The sequence below is a fragment of the Molothrus aeneus genome, chromosome Z (genome assembly GCF_037042795.1).
Source record: "Molothrus aeneus isolate 106 chromosome Z, BPBGC_Maene_1.0, whole genome shotgun sequence".
Taxonomy (NCBI): Eukaryota; Metazoa; Chordata; class Aves; order Passeriformes; family Icteridae; genus Molothrus; species Molothrus aeneus.
The window spans coordinates 10,965,578-10,987,691 of NC_089680.1; the positions used below are offsets into that span (position 1 = coordinate 10,965,578).

The following is a 22,114-nucleotide window of genomic DNA, read 5'->3' on the forward strand; positions in this document are numbered from 1 at the left end:
GCAGGTGGATCTCTGCTCCCCCCTGGGCCTGCAGGGCCTGCAGGGGCACAGCTGCCTCACCCAGGGCTGTACCAGGGGCTGCAGGGGAATCTCTGCTCTGGCTCCTGGAGCAGCTCCTGCCCCTCCTCCTTCACTGACCCTGTGTCTGCAGAGCTGTGCCTCTCACACACACTCAATCCTCTCCTCTCTGAGAACAATTGCATTTGCACAGTAATTTTTTTCCCCTCTTAAATATGTTACCAACTGAGTTGACAGTACCACCTCTAAATGGCTTGATCTGTGCTGGTGAGGGTCCATCTTGGATCCATCTGGCATTAGCTGTCAGACATGGAGGAAGCTTCTGGCAGCTTCTTACAGGAGCCACAGCTGCAGTCCTCCCCACTACCAAAACCTGGCTACACAAACCCAATACACTCAACCTTTTGCTTTCAACAGGGCCAGTTTCAGTAGAATTATGTTGGCAGTACAGTTTGCAATTACAGTGTACAGTAATACAGTGGGATTAACCCATTTTGGGACACCCAGCTCCTTTAAGGCCCTGCAGTCTAGTTCATTCAGACTTGCACAAGTGCTCTGAAACCCTCTCTGAAGTGAACCTTACAACCAGTCTCAGTGAGCAGCTGCAGGTTCTGAGTGAAGTTCAAATGCACTGGCTTCTGATCATTTATTAGCTAAAAAAATCTAATCCAAAAATACATTGTTTACAGGAAGGCTTTAATAATGAGTAAGCATCAGAGAAACCAATCAGGTTCCTAAAACAAACTCCTACTGTGGATCAGCAGTACCAGGGCTCAGGTTTACGTCTCCCATAAGGCCTTAAACACAAATCAAGTTTTCCAATACAAACTGCTGTTGAGCTGCATTAAATCCAATTCTTCCCCCCTTCCCAGGATTATTACATATTATACAGGCTCTAGCCACTTGCTTTTAAAAAAATGTGCTAAGTTAACCAATGCAGTAAGTCAGTTCTTACCACACAAGAAAGGCCAGAAGGATGAAGTTACCTGACTAGGACTGATTAACTAACTTGCTGTCAATTGCTCAGTATTTTTCCCAATATTGTTCCTGGCTATTTGCTATGCCTCTACCAGTTTGCTGCACCACCCCCTACACTGCAGAAGTCCAGAGGACTACTTTAGCTAGGAAATTTTTTCCTTATATTTTCCTCACTTTCTTCTTCAGTAATTTAGACCCCCTCACTTCCATTACACCATCACAACATGCCTTCAAATGCTGCTGTACACTAATGTATCTTCTGTAGAATAATGACTATGAAGTACAGATATTGTAGCATTTTATAAACCATTACTTCTGTAATAGCTTATTTAACTGCAACATTATGTTCCTGAAGTTTTACAGAAATGCTGCTTTAGGACAAGAGTTTGAAGCATACATGAAAAAAAGTTTTAATGCCATGAACTGTTTTCTAATGGTTCATCCACCACATTAAAGCGTTATTGTCATTTTAACCACATGTGAGGAATACATATAGCGGTTTGCAATTCAAAGGCTAAGGCAGAGCAAATTGTTTTGTTAACTATAAACAGTGGTAACTGCTTTCTTCACTAAAAGATTTCTAAAAAAACTGAGTATTCCAGGCAATTCAATCATTCTCATTAATACAGCACAACACCAACATGATGCTGTAAATCACAACTAATAAAGTACTTAAAGCCAGCATTAAAGTCACTTCCAAGAAGTAGCCTTCTTCAGCTGTATACAGCATAGTATGATTGGTGATACAGTCCCAAGTTTAATTTAGGTGAATTACACTAAAATGCCCTACTTTTATATCTATTTGCTATATGCGACTGAGTATACTCGAATGGTGTACTGGAAAAACAAATCTTACAGAAAAAATAATTACTCCATCACATTTAATTGTTTCCATCATTTTCCAGACCCCTCTTAGAATAACAACATAGGAGGAATAATTTAATAAAGCAGATGCCAGTACAGTGACTTAACACTGATGCAAATATATCAAATTTTAAAGGTAAAGATAAACAAATGAACACCACGTTAGTTAGTGTAACCTGAAAAGTATTTGCACACATCTCAGTTTCCAGTGGATTAGTTCAAAAATTTATTTCTAAAAAAAAAAATCTTTAGCTTTATATAATCCTAGTGGAATATAACCTGTGTCTTGAATTCTGTATGCTTCAATTCAATAAAGGGAGTTAGTACTTCTCCCTCTTTTCAGGATAAGGAAGAGAATAGTAGAGTCCTAACAGTTTTAAAACACTTTATGTGCTCTGTAAAAGAACATCCACTGAAAAAATTCACATTACAAGGTAAGAAAAGATGGGCAGTCTGAATTTAACAGAATAATGAAAAACTTCACAGTATCACCTCATTCATTAAGGAAGTTTCTACTTAAAAATACTACTTTCAAATACACTCTATACATATGGATCCACAAGAGGACACAGAGTTAACTGCCCTCATACTTAGTGATTTTCAGAAAAGCAACTTTTTTTTTTAGTTGTCTACTAAATGACCAGATTTTATTTTAAAATTAGAATTCAGTTGAACTTTGAAGTTTGCATATTGCTTTTTCATTCTGCTGCCTTCTTTGCATTTGCAAAACTCAGTATTCTGAAAATATTTGACTACTTTCTAAATAAGTGTTTGAGAGGATCACAGGCATCAGCATTGGAGCACAGTCTTCTAAACCAGAAATCTAATAACAAAATACCTGGATATTTTCCAAAACCATATCTTCAGGTGGTGGTATGAGAGTTACAAGCCTGTAACACTAGTGCTCAGGAAAAGTAATTCAGAAGTGATACTGAAAGGGTATCTTTCACTACTTAATATAAAAAAATAGCAGATAATTTTTTCTGTAATTAAAACCAAAAATCCATCACCTATCAAGTTAGAGGTAAAACAGTACATTTCCCACAAGAAGGAATTTTCTACGAGGCATAAAAACTTTTACTGCATGGACTAGCAACAACTGGTGCTTTACACGTCTAAATTAGGAGCAGGAGGGTGGGAGGATAGTGTCCTGCTGCACACACCCCCCCCAGACCCCACCCACAGCTCTGTGGGGTTGTTTTGGCACACAACATAGGAGATCCAGCTGAAGCTCACCTACCTGCTGGGCAACACTCCCTCCTTCCTTCCTGGCCAGCCCTGCTCAGGATGTTGCTGCTGCCCTATGCATCACACGTGCAAGTTCATATTGACCGCATTCAGGGGAGACAATATCCTGACAACAGGTTACCTCTTCCCTACCCAAACACTAGTTTTCTATAAAGCTGTATGAACTTCACATCACTGAGATTACCACCCCCAGCAATTAGTTGCAGTGGTCCAAAAGAGGCAAAACTTGTTCCAAACCTCCAACTTGCTCTCCCTTCCTGCTCCAAATAAAGACTCATAAACCAGCCACAACAGAATATCAACTCCAGTCCACACTGAATGACCTCCTTCCAACTAAGTCCAAGACAAACCTAACTTTTCATATGACAAGACATTTTCAAAGATAATTAGAATTGTGTATGAAATTTATTTGGACAGGTAAATTTTTCACCTTCCCTAAATACCTTACAGCCGTGAGAAGTCAGCAACTTACCACATCTGCACTATCAAACAAAACAAAACCCAGAAGTCAGGAAACAAGCCCTATTACTGGGGCATTATATTCTCTTAGTTTACATAAGGACAACAGCAGTGGTTCCTCTGCATGGATTTACTGAGAGTGAAATAAACAGAACATGAAACAGCCTTCAGTACTAATTGACTGGATCATTCATTTTTGTAACTAGTCATATTTAGATGCCAATCCCAGTAAGCTAGGTCACAAGAAATGCAAATTGCTGTCACTTCTGGTAAGCAAACTGTTTGTAGGGACTTGGGAGAAAGATTGGTATAACTTAGAGTTGGTAACTGCAAGTTTTAGAAATCCAACAGCCCCTTAAATTTCATAAAGCAAAGACAGCATTTAGTAGATCTGTAAAAGTAGCCCTTGCTTTCCGTCTTTTCACCATTAGTTTTGCTCTTCTGCTATCTGGACTGCTTCTTCACCTCTCCTATCTCTGTCTGCACAGAGAAAGAATATTTGAGTTCTGGAATTGTGACCCTGCAGCTTTGACTTTGCAACATTTCATAGTGTTTGTATAATACAACTCACATAGCATCCAAAAGTAAAGCCACAGAAGGGTTTAAGCTACAGGTGCCCAGGGCCTTTATGGCTTATTAGAAATGTCAGCCAGTCACCTCCATTACTGGTATTCTGCTTCTTGGAGGATACTGTGATTTATACTGTGTATATCATAGATAAAGACATATACTATGACCTGTATAATATTTTAGCACATATTGGTGTATGCCAATGATTCATCTTCAGCCTCCTTAAACATGAAACAAATCTCATTTCATTAGGATGAGTACCCAAAGGCACCATCATTTCTGCATTAAGTTACTTCCTGTATATTCAGCCTCAATACATAAACACACTGATTGAAACAGCTACCTTCAGGACTGCTCGCCTGTCTTGGTGACCAGGCAGAATAAGCCTACAGTTTTCATTAATTGTGCTATACTGATATCTGAAGTTTCCAAGTACAGACATCAGCTATCTTCTAGAAACTTGCAAACATCTCTTTTGCTCACAACAGGCAAGGCAACAAGCCCAGGTATGGCTGCTCAAATCTAAACCTCAAATATTGCCTTGAAACTGAATTTCTGTATTTCAGACAGCTGGTGTCTGGACATCTGAAGGTCCATGACAGAGGATGACAGCACCATGCTCTTCCTTTCGTGCTTCTCCGTTACACTACAATCCTCCTCCAGGATCACCCAAGCCTGAGCCCCTACAGTGCAACCCACCACCAAAAGATCTGGGTCAGCCAGCAGCTCTGAGCATCAAAGGAGCCAAACCTCTCCTGTGCTCTTTTGCTTTCACTCTTTGCCTGTATCCCAGCCTGAGGCTTTCATATGCACTCTCACCCTGCCTTCTGTGTGGCACTTCAACTGAGCTGCAAACCCAAAGACAGTGTGCCTGGGCTCATTTCTGAGATCAGCTGCCTTGGAGCAGCTTCCGAAGTCCCCCCAGGAGAAACAGAGACACAGGGAACATGGATTGCAGCTAACACCAGGGAGCAAAATGCATCGGGTTCCCAAGCTGCCCACAATGGCACTGTGGGGGAAGGACACTTCACAGCAATCACTCAGCTACAAAGTGATCTCTCCAAAGGTGAGGATAAGAATCTTCTGAACCTTCAAGTAACATATTCAGTGAGGCTGCCATTAACTCATTCTGAGGAAAAAAGATCTGAGACCAGAGTCACAGCAAAACGCAAATACTGAAATTTTTACAGGTTAGCTAAAAAATTTAAGAGATGGGCAGCAAGGATAATTCCTTTGCTCTCTTTTTTCTGATTCAAAAAATTCTGCAAGACCTTTTCAATGCGCTCTTGCACAAATCTCTGTATTCCCGCCCATACAGCAGGAGCTTAACTCAATATTGCTACACACATAGTTAGGCAAGTTGGGCTTTGTCTACCTGGCAACACCAACTCTTATTGCTGCAACTCCTCACAAGGCAGTATTTTAAGGGGAAAGGTAGATACTAAAAAAGCACCAGTCCTAGAAAAGAAATTCTAGAACTGTCACAAATACCAAGAATTATTGTGTACCTCTAAGTTTCTCCAAAAGGACAAACTTTAAGGTGTTCCTGCAACCATTATAATCACTGAGTTCACAGTAATTTCTTTAAAAATGCATACTGAGGGCAATACAGGTTACCAATCATGCAAAATATGAATTCTCACAAAAAAAGAAACTGCAGCTACCACACCATCCAGTGATGAGCACCTTAAGGGACGTGCAATGCTGCTCACTGATTCAGTGTCCCAGTCCTACCTGTACAGAAGCAGTTTGGGAAAAGTGACCAAACAAACCCAGTCTGCTTCTCCTGGGCTTAAGTGCACACTGAGGACAACCTCTGTATTCAACAACAAGAAATAATTTCTCACTAATAGCTAAATGAGAAGAAAAAGTCTTACAGCTGAGCTGTAAGACACCTTTTTTCCCCCTAACCAGTGTATAAAATAAAGTACTGGGACACCTCAGCAACAGGAAGCTACATAAGAATTAACACAGACTGACATTCAATTTGTTGAACTATAACTACACAGCTATACAAAACATGTAAAAAATGTCTGGACAGGAATTCCATAGGAGACCAAGTGAAGCACACAGACATTGCTGTAGATACTGTACATTTTATCCCTGATTCTTTACAAAGCAAGGCTACGCAGCCATTTGTCCTTGCCACATAAGTTAAGCACATGTACCAGTTTAGTCCAAACATTGCAAAGTAACAGAGATTTAAAATATTTCCAGTTGTAAGAGACCAAAGACTTGACAGACACAAACGAATCTGTGGACAAATTAATGTAATGGATTTATCCAAAATAAAGGCATAAAAATACGATCTCATGACATGGACTTCACAGACTGCTGGCAGCCAAAGTAACTCCTGCAGGTACCATCCTTCAGCCCACAGGTGGGAAGTGAACACTGGAAGATAGCCACCGGGTAAAGGGAGAAATGGGCGAGGTCACCGAGCATGATGGAGATGAAGACAACAAGACACTGGGTGCACATGTCAACTCTCAGAGACACTTGCTTTCCTCAGTATACCTTCAGTAATGGACCTTTACATTAAAGGTTCCTTAAAGACTAAAGAAAAATGCTTTTCTAAAAACTGTAACAAGAAGGGTGGATCTGAGAGAGATGTGGCTGTTTGAATGGAGGAAAATATGTAAGGATGGAGTGAGGATGTGAGGCAAAAAAACGGAGGAAATGCGAATCAGTCCATGCTAAGATATAGAGGGAATTTTTTGCAACATTGTGGTTTCCACAGCATGCACTTCTCTGATCTTTATACTTCATACAGTAAGAAAAAGACTGCAGTTTGCTGAGACACTGGAATCCCTCCGAGGGTAAAACCCAAACACGCTTACTGCACAAGTTTCTCGGCAGCCTGCAAGCGATGAATGTCCAGCGCCGCCACTCGTACCCCCCTCCAGGCCGTGCCGCTCGGCGGCTCTATCGGGATCAGGGGCCGGGGAAGGAAGCGGCAGGAGGGCAGAGCCGCCGGCCGCAGGGGCAGAGCCCGGGGACAGCGGCCGCGACCCCGCTCACCTCCACAGCCGCCGGCTCCGCCCCACCAAGGCCCGGGGAAGCACCAGGGACACTCGGACACAGCGGCCCGGCGGCGTCACTGGATCCGGGTATCACACCGGGAAGCTCTCCGAAGTCGGGCATCACCCCGGTCATCCCTCGCCGGAGCCGGGCATCACCCTGGGTACCCCCCCGACCCTGCTGCAGCCCCGCGTCAACGCCCTCGCTGTCCGGGACCGCCGGCCCCTCCCGCCGCTCACCAGCTGCTTCAGGTCCTCCTCAGAGAGCCCGGCGTAGCGGTACCGCTGCTGCTCGAACTCGTACCGCGTCGTCTTCACCACCACCGCCACCCGCGACGGCCGGAACCCGCCCCCCGTCGCCCCGGATCCGCACGGCGCGGCCCCCGCCGCCCCCCTCCCGGCCGCCGCCGCTACGGAGGGGCTCAGCCCGCCAAGCGCGAGTAGGCGCCGGTGGGCGCCGCCGAGCAGCGGCAGCCACGGCGGAGCGGAGGAAGCCGCCGTCCGCTGGCAGAGCAGCGGGGAGCGGCGAGCTGCCGCCCGGCCAGCGAGGCGGAGGCGGTCGCAGGGTAAGCCCCAAGAGGAGAACATCTCCCGGGCTCTGCGCCGCTCCCCGGGGCGGGCGCGGCGCTGCCGGCAGCGGCTACGGCCGCTCTGCGGCGGCGCCCGGCACACATGGCCCGGCCGCGCCCGCCGCCCCGCCCTCCCCGCGCGCAGCCGCCCGCCCCACCAATAGCGAGCTGCGCCGCCGGGTACCCGCCCCTCCTGGAGGCGGGGCCTGGGCGCTATCCTCGGCGCGTGCGCCCTCCCCGGCCAACCGGGGCACAGCGCGCGCTGCCCGCGTGCCCCGCCCCGCGCCCCGGGGAGAGCCGCTGCGCAAGCGTAGAGGAGACCTGTCTCTCTCTCCCCCTCCTCCCCCTCCTCCCCCACTCCCCGCCCGCCCCTGCTTGGCCCCGCCCCGGCTCCTGGTGGCGCGCGGGACGGGGCGCGAGGCACGTAGGCGGCGCGCGGGGGATGTCCCCGCGCCCGGCCCCCCGGGCGCTGTGAGGGGTGCGGGATCGACCCCCGTCGTGTGGGGAGAGTGACAGCGGTTCGCGCTGCTCCCCAGTGCTCCCCCGTGTCCCGGGCTCAGCAGCAGCACCCCCGGTACTTCCCGTGCCCCAGAGTGTTCCCAGGACCCGCCCGTCCACTGCTCCACTCTGTCCCAGGGGACAGCGACAATGCCATCAGTGCCCCGCTAGTACTCTTAGTGTCCCGGGAGGCAGCGATAGTGTTGAAGAGATAAAGAGGGAGAAATTACTTGGTCTTAGATTGCGCGTGTAGAAATCTCACGTGTTGCTGCTCCTGTCCTCGGCCTTTGTGATAGCTTTACAGCACCGCAGAAAGGCAAATACGAACTGATAATAGTGCATTAGCAAAGCTTCAGATAGCTTGAGGGAATAGACAGGAATTCTGAGACTAAGCAATGTTCCGAGACTAAGCAGTGCTCCTAAACAGCGTCCCCCCCACCCGGGGGACCGCGACCGTGCTCTCATTACTGATGACACGCCACCCCGTCGGAGCAGGGGGGCGCGGGCCGGCACCATGCAGGCGGTGGAAGGGCGGTGGCCTGCTTCCCTGGGAAGCTGAGGAGGGAGGCAAAAAACTTTCGGAAAATAATTCAGAAAGGTGGGAAAACACAGCACGTGCTGTGTTTTAGAAGGACTAAATACTGCATCTGGTGCGGAGAGCTGGTGAGGTACATGTAGCTTAAAAGTTCTTTTTGTTATCCATGCCTGTTCTGGTCTTCGTGACATTTACCAGTGTCAGGAAGGGCAGAAAGGACCTGGCCCGCAGCGTTGCGAGACAGCGTCCGGCAAGTCCAGGTTAAAAAAAAAAAATTAAATTATCGATCCTGAGTTACTTTTTAATATTGTAAGCAAGCTGTCCAGAAATTCTGTGGGGGTTTGCATGATTATCAGTGCCTGCATGTGCAGGCATCGACTGCCACAGACGGTCCTTCTGCACTGAAGGCTTCACTTAGACACGCATTTCTCATTACTCACCTTGTTTTTCATCTTCCCTGGGGGAAGGGATCGAAGCAGCAACTCCTGCCTGTCAATGCAGCACTCCTCTACATTGCTTTGCCAGGAGTCTTAGGAAATAAGCATCGCTGCGGCCATTCTGCTCTTCCCACAAAACAAAGGTTCTCTCCAGTCTTTGCTGGTGGGTAGGAGGATTTTTTTTGTCTACTGATTAGCTTAGCCTTGAAGGAAAATATCACGAAACAGATTACCAGGAAACCAATTAAACATAACTAATTCCCTTGCTGACCAGAAAATGCCTCATTCTGTATAACCATTAACTTTAAGGTTGTACAAAGCAGTAGGTAATACAACATCCTTGAGACCTAAGAGATATAAGAGGTTTCGAAAATTTATGACTTTGTTTTGAATGGTATCTATTTTATAACTTAATTGACCATTTAGCTGCTCCTCTAAGATTTTTGTGCTTTGTGTATTGTCTATTTATATTGAATTGTTTTGATTTTTGAAAATCAAATCAGCTTCAACCATTAAGTTTGAATATGAAACAGTATTTTATTCTAAAATCATGCAATTATCATGTTATGGTCTTTTCAGTTAATTCCCACAGCAAGCTTATAATAATAAAATATTAAATATTTATTTTAAAATGTAAATTCAAATCAGTAGATGATTAAAGTTCTGGAAAAAATGCTGAAGCATGGGCTATGAAGTGATTAATCCATAGTTCCCAGAGGGAAGTCTCTGACAGGCTAGCTCTTTGTCAGAGTACACAGATTGTCTGATACCCCATTGTCTTTGTGGAAAAGGATTTAAACTTTCTATATCATATGAAATACAGTTTGCATCTTACTTTATAAATGGACCTACTTACAAAATGTTCATTAGACACTAACCCCTCCCTCACTACAATTCTTGATTTGAACATGCACCTGATCCAAAGCAAGAAGACACGCAATACTGTCAAATGACCCTTTACCTATTTTGAGATATATTCGGTTTGTGACATGTGACATGTCTCTTCATGCTCCATTTTCAACGACTTTAAAACAATATACCCAGAACATTAGGGGATGGATTAATTCATGCAAAGTTAAACAAATAAATATAGGAATTTAAACCTGGTATCTTTGTAGGACACAAATATGGACTAGGAGTGAATTTCTACTGTAACAACTTTTTGAACCCCTTGCTGACCAAAACCAAGTTTGGTTTGGGCATAGAGTATTTAAAAATTCTTCATGGAAACAGATGCCTCAATACTGCCTGAAGTTAAAAAATGCTTCAGAGAAATGCCCATTTTAGACACCAAGGAGTACAATACATGATGTAAATTTCAAGACACAAATCCATAAAAAACCAGACATCCTTAGCTCTATATGCTTCAAGTTATATTGTGAACTTTAAAAAATACCTATGTAATACACAAAATATTTTGTGTAACAAAGTAACTGGAAAAATTTCTACATAAACAATAAATTATTCCCTAAACTATTTCACTAGCTGTAAAACTGGCAATGCACAACTGTGCCAGCTGTTTTATATAAGATAATCTCCATATGTAGTTTATTTCCACCTAAAAGAATGTATATGTTGGTTGTAGTGCAGTTACAATCTGGGAGAACAATTCATTTCTACTCTTTCTTGAAGTCCTTGAATAATGCCTTCTTGTGATAGTTTAATTAATAACATCATTAACTTACCCAATTATTTGCATTGTCTAGACTTACTCTATGTGACTCTCAGTGCTACCGGTAACAGAAAATGATTGTGGTTTGTTTGTGTTTAAAATGGTGATGCTGTCAGTGTTAGGTGCATGCACAGGGGACGAGGTAAACACACCATCACTGTAACATTTCATAAATCCAAGTCCTCGGATTTTGAGACCAGCTGACTGCAGCTGTTAATTCTGGTAATCCAGAGGAAAACTCCAGACTAACATTTAGAGAGCATCACTCATGCAACAAATCAGAGTCCTACAAGGCACGTAGATGAATGTATTAGCAAGTGAAGTGTGATAGAATTTCTGATCCCAGATCCTCTCCGTGAGCTTGCACTTTGCTTGCAACATGTGTACCCTCATCACTGATTGCATAGTTGAGTCATATAATTTAGTCATGTAATTTGTTTCAGAAATTCCAAATTACAAAATCAAGGAAGAAGCTTAAAGAAAAGCATAGTAAGTGTAGCTATTCTTATAAATGCAAATTACTGATTTTTTTACACAAAACCAATGAGAAGAGCAAGCTTTCTTGTCTGTGCTTCTATTAGAACATATTTTAATTATCAGAGATTTACTTTTCTACTTTTCTTCCCACTCTTTGCTTATGCAAAGCAAACTATACAATCCCTCAAGTGGTCTAATACAATTGACTTCAACATTTCAGAAGCAATTTGAATATGCTCAAACAGCTGCAGACACATTATTTTGTATGAATAATTTTAGTGTTTGAGAAACACAAACTGTTCTGATTTGAAGTCCACTTTTTTGACAGAGAACTGCTGTAAAATGGGCTGTGCATGCTTTTTCTAAGTTTTACTGTCAGCATGGCCCCGTGGTAAGGCCTCTAAAACCCATCTAAGGGAAATGAAGATGCTCTTTCCCTCTCTGTCCATGTCATACTGGCTGTCACTAACAGTGAAAGCAGATGTGCTAGAAGTTTTTCCTGTATTTATATATTCAATAGAGGTATTACCTAACTCTTAACTTCATACAGTCTGCCAAAACTATTTCAGAGGTCACTAAAAAGCATGACATAAAAACCTGAGGGACAAGATTTATGAAGAGATACAAATGCCTCCAGAATGTAGAGTAGGACATTCAGTTTGTCCCATCCAAGTGGATTCTGCTAGAAGTTCCTAATCTTAGTAGAATATATTATTATTATTATGAACAGTTAGTTTTCCGTCCTTGGGAAAATTACTACTGTATGAATATATAAGATCTTCCGCCTCTACATCCCTTATGTATATAAATTAGTCACTGGGGTTTCTCATAAATAGATTTTTTATCTGGAAAAAAAAATCATGTCTAGTTTCACATGGGCTCATACGGGTTTCATGTTGAGTCATGTCTCTACACCTCTCTTCAGGCCACAGGGACCTATCCTTCCATGCTCTGCTTCTCCTCCCTCCCAGAAAGTGCTGTGGAAGCAGAAAAACACCAATTTAGGCCCACCAGCACCTCAGAAAATACCAATTTTACCCTGAAAATTTTTCCTCAAAGGATGCTTTTCTCTGATTTCTGTCATTCAGCAACTGCCAATTTTCATTGAAGAATTCATCAAGAATTTAAATTGTCTTAGAGCATTCTAACTCCTGTGCAATTCTTTGAAACTGAACAGTGGACTCAGTGTGTGTTTGACAGATAGGTGGATGGCATGCACAACCACTTACATATTGTTTCCTTAGGAAAGCAGTCTTGAGATTCTACAGCATGGAACTCTTAACTAATGGAAGCTCTAACTAGGACGCAAAATAAGACTACTAGTTACACAGAAATTTAAGTGGTAAGGAAATTGTTTATTGTTGAAGTGCGGAAATTGCTCTCCAGGTGTCATAAAATGACAAACTACATTTTAAAACCAATTTAATACATTACATAATGGTGTACCTTCAGGTTTGAGGAACAGTCAACTTTAGTGCCATGAGACTAAAGAGAACACATAATTAGGTTTTTAAGAGCAAAAATTTTTTCCTCTATTACCAAAGTATCCAATGTCTTTAAAATAAACATCTCTTCTCCTCCTCAGCTTTTGGGAGATGAAGCTTCATGTTTGAGTATGTGTGCACATGAGTGTATGTGTTTATATGTGTATTTGTGTATACATGTAAGGATCTTGGGAAGAGGCAGATCAAAATAGCTTTTATTTATAAACCTTGTTCTGTATGCTGTGGGAGCAAATTACAAAGTTTAAGTCCTGTGTCTGAAAAAGTTCTGTTGTCCATGCCCTGGAAAAAACCTCCCTCATTTACCAAGGATTTTACAGCTGTAGTAGAATTTAGAGGGGTATCGTGTCACTAAGGTGCTTAAATCCTGTTCCACAGAAAGCTTTGATTATCAGGACAGACTTTGAAATCAAACTCTGCATTCAGCTCATAGCCAGCTGAACTCCAGGGCAAACATATCACCATGACCTGTTGCTAAATGCATAGGGCTGCTGTGTTTTACAGCTGCCTGAGTTTTTATAACATGGAGCTTTGTCCCTGAGGATGAGTTGCAGCAATGAAATAGGAAGGTCAGTGATGTAAATATTGTGGTGGTCAGGAGTGAGGCTGATAACAAAGGACACAATGTACAGCTCATTATGGAAACAATATTTTTGTTACTGGCAGACTGGAATCAAAGAGAATCTCCATGCTTCACTGTTTGACACAGGTGCTCTGTTGGGAAGCAGTTCCTTTTTCCTGAAGGCAGAAATCAAGTTCCACTTAAATTTACTGTCATCCAAATACTAAATCAATGTCAGACAAGTGCTAATTTTGGTGGGCCATTACATTCAGTGTAATCCAGACAACTATTTCAGTTTCATCTGGATACTAATCTTGGCAGTGTACTGAGAATTCAGGAAGAAACTAGTACTGTTCCAACTTCATACCATGTTCAAATGGGAAAACTAAATTGTAACTTGACTGATCAGGTATGTTGCAGCTTTTTAGATTGAGAAATCATTACAATTACCTTAATTAAAAGGACTGGAGATATTTCAGAACATTGTTTCAGCTCTGAGGATGACAAACAATGTGCAGGAGATCAGGGAAGTGGCAGTGGAGAGATTGCAGACAAATTCTAATTTTGACAGAATGAAAACATGGAACATAAATAGTGTGTCTGACTTTGCATGGGCTTTTGAATGACCCTGCAAGTCTTGATTCACAGGTGAATTGGAGTTTTTTTCTCACAAAAATGTTTAGGTAGAAGGCATTAATTTGTGGAATGACTTCTACAGAGCAACTGTTTTGGCCACTGTTGGAATTATTGTGCACATGAGAATGTGTAACATACTTATGAATGATGCTGTTAGGAATAGCAACAGCTAAGGCAGAAAAAATCTCAGATAATCTCACACATTTAATGTAAATATCCTGTTGTACTGTGCATGCATTTATTTGTGTATATCAAAGGGACAGTTAATATACACAAGTGCAGGTGTTTGTTTTGTTCAGCTAGAAAGGTGTTCATGAGCAAGCAGATACACTTTAAATTTTAAAGCTGATATAGCCCTTAGAACGGGCTTTTACTTCTTCATGGTGAATTGTTTTGGTGCATACAGCTGAAAGATGCAGATCATGGTTCTTTTCCCTTAAACAAAATTCTGCAGCAAGTATACCACTCCAGATATTTTCAAAATAAACATTAAATATAACCCCTTGTACAGGGGGTGTTTCTAGAGGGGCTAGTTTCTATAGGCCTTGGTCACGCTAAACTGCCACCCCAGGTTTTGCTTGCATGTTCTTGCAAACAGGATGCTGAATGTTACCACACAATTTTAAATAAATGTTTTCAGTGAAGCAAAATTTAAAGCTTTCCAAATGTATCTTTTAAATAATAGATTAAAAGTAACAAATATCTGTTCACATTTATTATTAGTTCATGCTTATGTGGTATTATCCATCAATATGATGAACAAGTACTTATCCCCTATAAAATTCCTCACTCTAATAATGTATCTAAATATATTTAATTCTAAAATTGAAAGACTTTTGTAACAGTTCTTGACTATTGGAATCCATGGTGTTATTCACAGCTCAGTGCAAAGCAGGCTGCCTGGAATCCTCAATAGTGCATCTGAAGTTCTTTCTCAATGAATTAAACTTAAGCTGTCTCTAAAATTAATCTCTACTTAAAAGTAATAAAGTAATATGCATCTCATTTCCTCCCTCCAGGGGCTGATGAGTCAGCTTAGACATTTTGGGAAGATGAGTTCCCAGCTGAGCTGTTGTAACTTCTGGCAGATATCATGAGCAGACAACAGACTGCCTGCGGTTCCATCTAGAATGATCTGGAAAAGAATTTATTGAAAAAAATCTTGCTTATTTGAGCATATTCATGTTTTGAAACAATCCAGCATTTCATAATACCAAAGCAGTAGGTTAAAGTTTGGATATGATCAGTTCCTGGTTTAGGTAAATAGGTAACTAGATAACAGAGGATTATTCACAAATATTTGAGCATGTGAATCATGAATGAAGCCTATGACCCTCCAAGTCAATAAAGACAAGCACAAAAAACACTAAGGAATCTGATGTCTAGGTAGGGCAATGTACCCGGGATGCAAATTATCTCACTCTATGGAGGTACACTGCTTTAAGACTTCATTACAGATGCTCAGAAAACTGAGAGAAATCCAACATACCTTCAAACAGCTCATTGGTTATGAGAAAGTGGTTTTGGTGCGTAATCTCTGTGACTTTGACTCATCTGCAGAAAGTAGGTAGAACTGACTAATAATGTCAGACACATAATACCACTACCACAGTATCTGCTTAGAAATTGCTACTACCATCTGGCTACCCCTAAATACTTACCAAGAGTTTAAAATCTTTTACAAGTGAAATGAAAGCTTGTGTTTGTCAGAATATTAAACCTGCTCTTCCCCCTTCTCTTTCCTGATATGGGAGCATTTAAAACCAATCATAGAGTGTCTTTTTTCTCTGCTTTAGATATTACTGGTGCCTGCTGAAAAGAATAGAGAAACTCCAACTTCCAAAGAAGTTAATTCTTAACTTTTCCTTCTTCCTCAGTTTTAATCACCATCAGGTATGTGTGTGTTAGCTTTATAGTTTGGAATCCTTAACAACTGAGAAGAATTTAAAGTAAATTGACAAGAAATGCCAAACAAAGCAGTTTTTCACGAGTTACTGTGGAGTTGCTGAAGAGCCAGTTCATTTAAGAAGTTTAAAAGTACTTTACTGCAAAATAGAAAGAAAGCTCTTGTAACATTTTAAATCTTGATAAACTGCAGCATAACAGAGAGTCCTCATGAAACTGAGATGGGAGTATATGTAGAGTGGACCAGAAAGGGTCCCTAAAACATTGTTCAGTTCTGCAAATGCATGTGCTTTTTTGCATTTGTATATTAGGATACTGTCTGGCTCTCAGACCAACACACTACTGATGTTTGGAGACTACAGGCTCTCAATACCAGTAGTCTCGAAAACCCATGCAATTCTTTGTGGATCCATATGGGATACACTCTTATATCTTTGCATGCTGTGATTTTTCTTGTAAGGTCTATGGCTGGGTATGGTACTTCTTGGGACTTACCCAGTCCAAGATTCCAGAATCTTTGAATTCATTCTAATAGCTTCTAAGATAAAATTACAGAGAGGACACCTCACTCAAAAGAGATGATTCCTCAATCAGGATGATGTTAGGAGAAGAATTCAGATCAGTGAGGTGGAGTATAAGAACTAATGCATAAAACTTTTCTTTGCCTAGTGACAGTGCTGTCCTTGTATCTCCCATGTATTTTACTTGTTTGACTTTGTTCAGCCAAGAAGTTTACTGTTCAGTCAAAATTCACTTCCTCAGCTCACTTTATAGGCAGAGAGAAAAGATAAATACTTTCCAAAGACTTATTGGCCCCATCCACTCTCAAAATCTATTTAAAGGTTAATTGTTCTTTTTCTCTCCACTTAGATTTACAGAGCATTTTGTTGGTAAAAATATTTAGGCTGTAACTGGTAAAATATGATCTGATAAAAATATCAGGCACAGCAAATTTCTCTTTATGGACTTTATGAAAAGTAAAGCAAATCAACTAGGAATTTTAAAAAATATTGGAATAAATGTCTATACTGAACTCATGAAATCATACAAAAATCTCTGCTACCTTATACATTGTCTGTATATAGCATTAACATACTGTAGATTAAGAATTTTCTGTAAGGAATGCCTACAACAGTCTTGCAAATATACAGAATCACTTAAACATCCATAATTCACTTACTAAGTATATCATATTTGCTTTCTTCTTCAGTCTCAAGCACTAAAGACAATCATTATAAAGATACTATAAAGATAATAAAGATCTAATTTTTGATGTCTTTTACAGTGTCATGAAATACATCATCTAGGCAACTGCATGAGTTCATTTTAACAAGAAGGAAATTGCTATATTAAGAAAAGAAAACCACAGCGGGGGGGGGGGGGGGGGTTGAGGAAAACAAATAGAATGGAATGACATAAAATGCAGGCATATTTTGTAAATTCTCATATCTTTTGTAAAGAAACAGTCCCTGAGGACTTAGGCTTCTTAACATTTATATTTTCTTAAGGAGAGGTAATCTCTGAAACTGAGTTACATCAATATAAAGAAGATTACTTATTCACATACACCCTTCAATGAAAATGAAAGAATGAAAATTAAAATGTTAAAACTAACGCTCTTAAAAAACCAGGATCTGTTCTCTTGTATCTAAATGGACATTTGTATGCTGATATTTAAAACTGACCTCTTCCTGTTCAAAACCCATAAGGCCTATTATTCTTCCATTTTTGTAAAAGGGAGCTCCAGGGACAGTCATGAGTGAGATTGAATGTCTGAAGGTGGAGAGTGACTTGGGTACCAGTAACTGAAATCTGTGCAAATTAAAACCTTGTGGTTCTGAGAAGAGATTAAAATAAGCAGAAGAGCTAGAAGCCATTTAAAAAGTGCTTGAAAAGGGATTGTTAAAACTGTTGTTACAAACTGGAATAAATGAGGCACAGATGCTTAGACTGAAAGGACAAAAAAAAAAAAACCAACACCTCACACATTTCAGAATCTGTTTGCTGGCTGCGATCTGAATATTTGTATCAGAAGTTTCTGCAAATCAAAATAAATATTTAACTTGTATATCTGTTTGGTATTGCAGTCTGTCAGGAGGATAACAAGATGGTGAAGGGCATTAAGGGAAGATGTATGAGGTGCAGCTGAGGTCACTTGGCTTGTTGTCCCTGGAGAAGAAAAGACTGAGGGGACACCTCACAGGGGTCTTCAACTTCCTCAAGAGGGCAAGAGGAGGAGCAGAAACTGATCTTTTCTCTGTGGTGACCAGTGACAGCACCCAAGGGAATGGCCTGAAGTTGTGTCAGGGGAGGTTTAGGCTGGATATTAGGAAAAGGTTCTTCCCCAGAGGGTGGTTGGGTGCTGGAACATCTCCCCAGGGCAGTGGTCACAGCATTATCCAGCTCAAGAAGCATTTGGATAATGCTCTCAGACACATGGTGTGACTCTTGGGGTGTGCTGTGCAGGGCCAGGAGCTGGACTCAATGATCCTTAAGGGTCCATTCCAATTCAGAATATTCTATGATTCTATGATAAAGGAAATTTTTTTTCCTTAGGGGAACAGTACTTATAGCTGTTACTGTTCATTTCTTGATTCTTGATGAATAGTTGTTGAAAGGAATGTTTATAATATAAGGACAGTATGTTACCTAGCTGCAGAGGGAAGCAAATCCTGTGAGCAACAACTCAAAGTTGCCTGATGTAGTCCATCTGTTGAAAAATCACACCTAATTAGAAGCTCCTGTATCCCCTGTGGCAGTTTGACACAAGCAGTGAATTTGCTCCAGAAATATGACTTGTCTTTTGCTGAGATAGAAGAGCTTTTAGGTTTAACAGCTCTTTCTGCCTTACTGTCTGCAAATGTGACTGTATCCCTATTGTGAGTTGCATTAAAAAAATGCTAAGGCATTAATATCCTATTTTAGTGTCATTTTTCTCTCTGAGAAACCTAGATTTTTGTTATGGTGAAGAAAGCTGGCAGAAATGGTGTGTAAATGTTGTCCCGCAGATTTCCTAGTTAAGCTAGTTGTTACAGTCAAGGAACACGTTTTAAATAAAGTTAACCATGACATAATAAATATCTTCATAATGACATTGTGCTCCAGGCCTTTAGTAACAAGCTAGTCACTGATGTGAATGGACTCATTCTTCACTCACTCAAGGTAAAATCAGTATCTCAACATCCCTAGTAATTTCTACTGAAATACAGCATTTAGATAATGATTGATAATATAAAGTTTCTTAAACCTGAAGCTTTTGTCAAGAGTATTCCATGGCTATAAATGTGTTGCTACTTTAGCTGGCAAAATCTTACATTTTAACAGTAATAAATCAAAATACTAAAAGGAATTACATGACTTGTACTTGAAAAAGGCATATCTGTATCAGATAAAAGTTATAGTCAACATAAAAAAAAAGGTCCAATTTTCATTACTTTAAGCAAATACCCTGAAAGGATTACACATTTCCAGCAAAAGCTCCACTTACCAGATCCAGTGCTGCTCACTTGACTTAGTTCTTCGTCATCTCCATCATCACTATCACAGTTTAATGGCTGAAAAGCTGTTTCTGACTCTGTGTCTCCCTGATGAGCATCTGGCTTTTGCTCAGCAAAGCTTCGCAAGGCCACAAGGCGATGATGTATTGCTGCATAAAGGTGTTCAGTGTCTTTTGAGCTTGCCTGCAGAACATAAAATGTATACAGTGCAAAACAACTGAGAAAAATATCTATTTTTAAAAATACATTTAAAAATATTGAAAGAGTTGTATTTTGTCCTTTCTAATAAAAACAATCAGCTTAAGATCCTCACTTAATAATTAACATCCAAATATTAAATACAAATAATGTGAAGTTCTTTTATGTTGCCTGAGCTTTATATGCAGCTGTTGATTATTTTCTCTATAGTTACAAGAAACATAAGCTTAAAAATTACTTTCCCTGAGGAACAGATCAGTTTTTATGGAGTATTTGATATCTGGATGATTCCTGAGCTTGATTCTAGAAGTATGAAAGCCCTGACACGTTAATATATACAGTCTCCAGGTGGATACTCTAGGGATGGATAACAAGCCTCTTCAGTGTCTGTAGAAGCAGCTTCCTGCAACCCTTGCCACACCCATACAGCTCTCATATATTGTGACTTCCTCATACATGTCTATTTTTACTGCCCAGTAGTGCCAAGACAAATTTACAGAATGTAAATTACACTCTTTATGAAAACAGTGCAGTACACCTGGAAATCAGGACATTTATAGTTCTCACATGCAGACCAGCAGTCCAGCACAGACACAGTTAAGTCAATCCCTGTTAAGAAGTGACAGATTTACAGTACTTGCATATATATACACTGCATGGTGCTTTGCTTGTGTATGATATGTGACACTTCCTAGAAATGATGATTTATTTGTCTTTCCCAGCAAGCTGAATCCTTCCTAGAAAGATCTGCTGGGGAAACCATAAACATCCTTAGACTCATGTGGATGTTCTCACTTTCCAACTTGGGACATACGTGCTATCTAGTTGCAAATAAGTCCAGCACATTTCCTTCTCCAATTTAGCCCTTGCTGGGGAAAATCAGGGTTCCCAGGACACCCTTGGGTCTTACACAAGGTGATATTGGAACTCTGTATTCTTCTCAACTGAGAAATGGGGGTCCTGCCCTGGTTGGATTTATTGCAAGTGCTGTGTTGAGAACCATGGCAGAAAGCTGCTGCCTTTTACCAGAGTAATTTACAAAATGTTAACTACCTGTGAAGAAATTGTAAGTGTATTGCTTTCATTTAAAAAGAGCCATTTCTGCATATTATTGGAATGATATCCATTCCATTGGTGGTATGTGAACCAGAGTCTGGAAACATCTGTCTTAAGGCCAGATCATATCATCACACCTGTTTTTTTGATTCTAATGCATTCCATAATTAAAGTCATGTAACATCTAAGCTGAGCACAGTTTGATAGAGCATGAAGGCCATTTGCTAAAATCAACCTTCAGCAACCCTTCAGAATTCTACATGAAGTGGGGTTTTGGGTGCAGCTGTTGTCTCCTACTCACCTGAGTTAGAAATACTTGAACAGAATGGTCCTCTTGATCTGTGGCAGTGAAGCACAGACTCTTTCTGTTTGCTCTTTTTATAACCATTTGTTCCCACAGTTGGGTGTTGAGAATCAGTCTCAAGCTACCATGATTTCGCATAACTAAAATAAGAAGGTTAATATGATAAGATATGCTGCAGCTGTTTTCTCCAGCACTTGTATACAGCTAATATTTTCATAAATTATTCTTTTTAATTTGGTATAAAATCCTGATATAGTGAGATTTTTATTTTTTTAGTATCCAAATATATTAGTTTGTTTCAATATGTCTGGCACGCAAAGGAAGTAATCTGCTGAAACTGTGCAATACAGTACAAAAAAGTGACAGCATAGTAAAAACAAAATTCCAGAAGAGTCTTGAAACAGTGCTGCTGAAAAAGCAGAACCAACAAAGAGCAAACTGTTAGCCTGGTGACTGGGCTGAAGACACAGTACATCAGAGATGTACACAGAGAAGTACATCAGAGAACCTAACAATATACGTGAGCCCAGTTCCTCAGTCTGTAACACACAGAACTTTATCGGTAAAAAGATTCTTAGCAACTTGACTTAAATACAACAATGTTCCCAGATTTAAATGTTCTGAAATAAACTCTGGCCAACAATAATAAAAGTTATTTTCTGTTTTCTGTATGGGATATTTCTTTATTTAACTCGTACTTAGCCTTGACTGTAACATTCCATGCTTATTGCTAGAAGTGTCATTAAGCCTCAGGGATCCTCTGCCTCTTTCAGTCCAGCTTAAAGAAAGCTTATTAAATACAAAAAGCTTGCAGTTAATCTGAAAGAGAAATACATAATGAAAACTGCCAGCTAACGCTAGTTTCATTGGCTCTAAAATAACAACTTTACATTTACAACTTTATGGTTGTAAAACTTTTGATATGGCTTTTAATACATCCATGTATTACACAGCATGTGCAGAAAGGTACATAGATATATCTATACATAGATATATAGATATATCACCTTTATTACTTAAAATGAAAGGATCTGTGAACTCTTTTCTCACCATAGAAAACATTCAGCATGAGTCCCAGTTTACTTTTTCAATTATTTCATCTTTACTAA

At 40.7% G+C, this 22,114-nt stretch overlaps 2 protein-coding genes across 2 annotated transcripts in view; both read right to left on the reverse strand.

Moving 5' to 3' along the window:
• The window catches only part of NADK2 (NAD kinase 2, mitochondrial), a 32,400-nt gene extending 24,655 nt beyond the window's left edge, over positions 1-7,745 (reverse strand). The window contains exon 1 of the mRNA XM_066568777.1: positions 7,398-7,745. Coding sequence (XP_066424874.1) covers positions 7,398-7,745 — 348 coding nt within the window. The remainder of the gene's footprint in view (positions 1-7,397) is intronic.
• A 4,934-nt stretch (positions 7,746-12,679) lies between these two features.
• The window catches only part of RANBP3L (RAN binding protein 3 like), a 32,407-nt gene continuing 22,972 nt past the window's right edge, over positions 12,680-22,114 (reverse strand). The window contains exons 12-15 of the mRNA XM_066569066.1: positions 21,704-21,824; positions 21,003-21,145; positions 19,438-19,630; positions 12,680-15,180 (exon numbers count right to left, since the gene is read on the reverse strand). Of these exons, the coding sequence (XP_066425163.1) occupies positions 15,137-15,180; positions 19,438-19,630; positions 21,003-21,145; positions 21,704-21,824 (501 nt within the window). The 3' untranslated portion in view covers positions 12,680-15,136. The remainder of the gene's footprint in view (positions 15,181-19,437; positions 19,631-21,002; positions 21,146-21,703; positions 21,825-22,114) is intronic.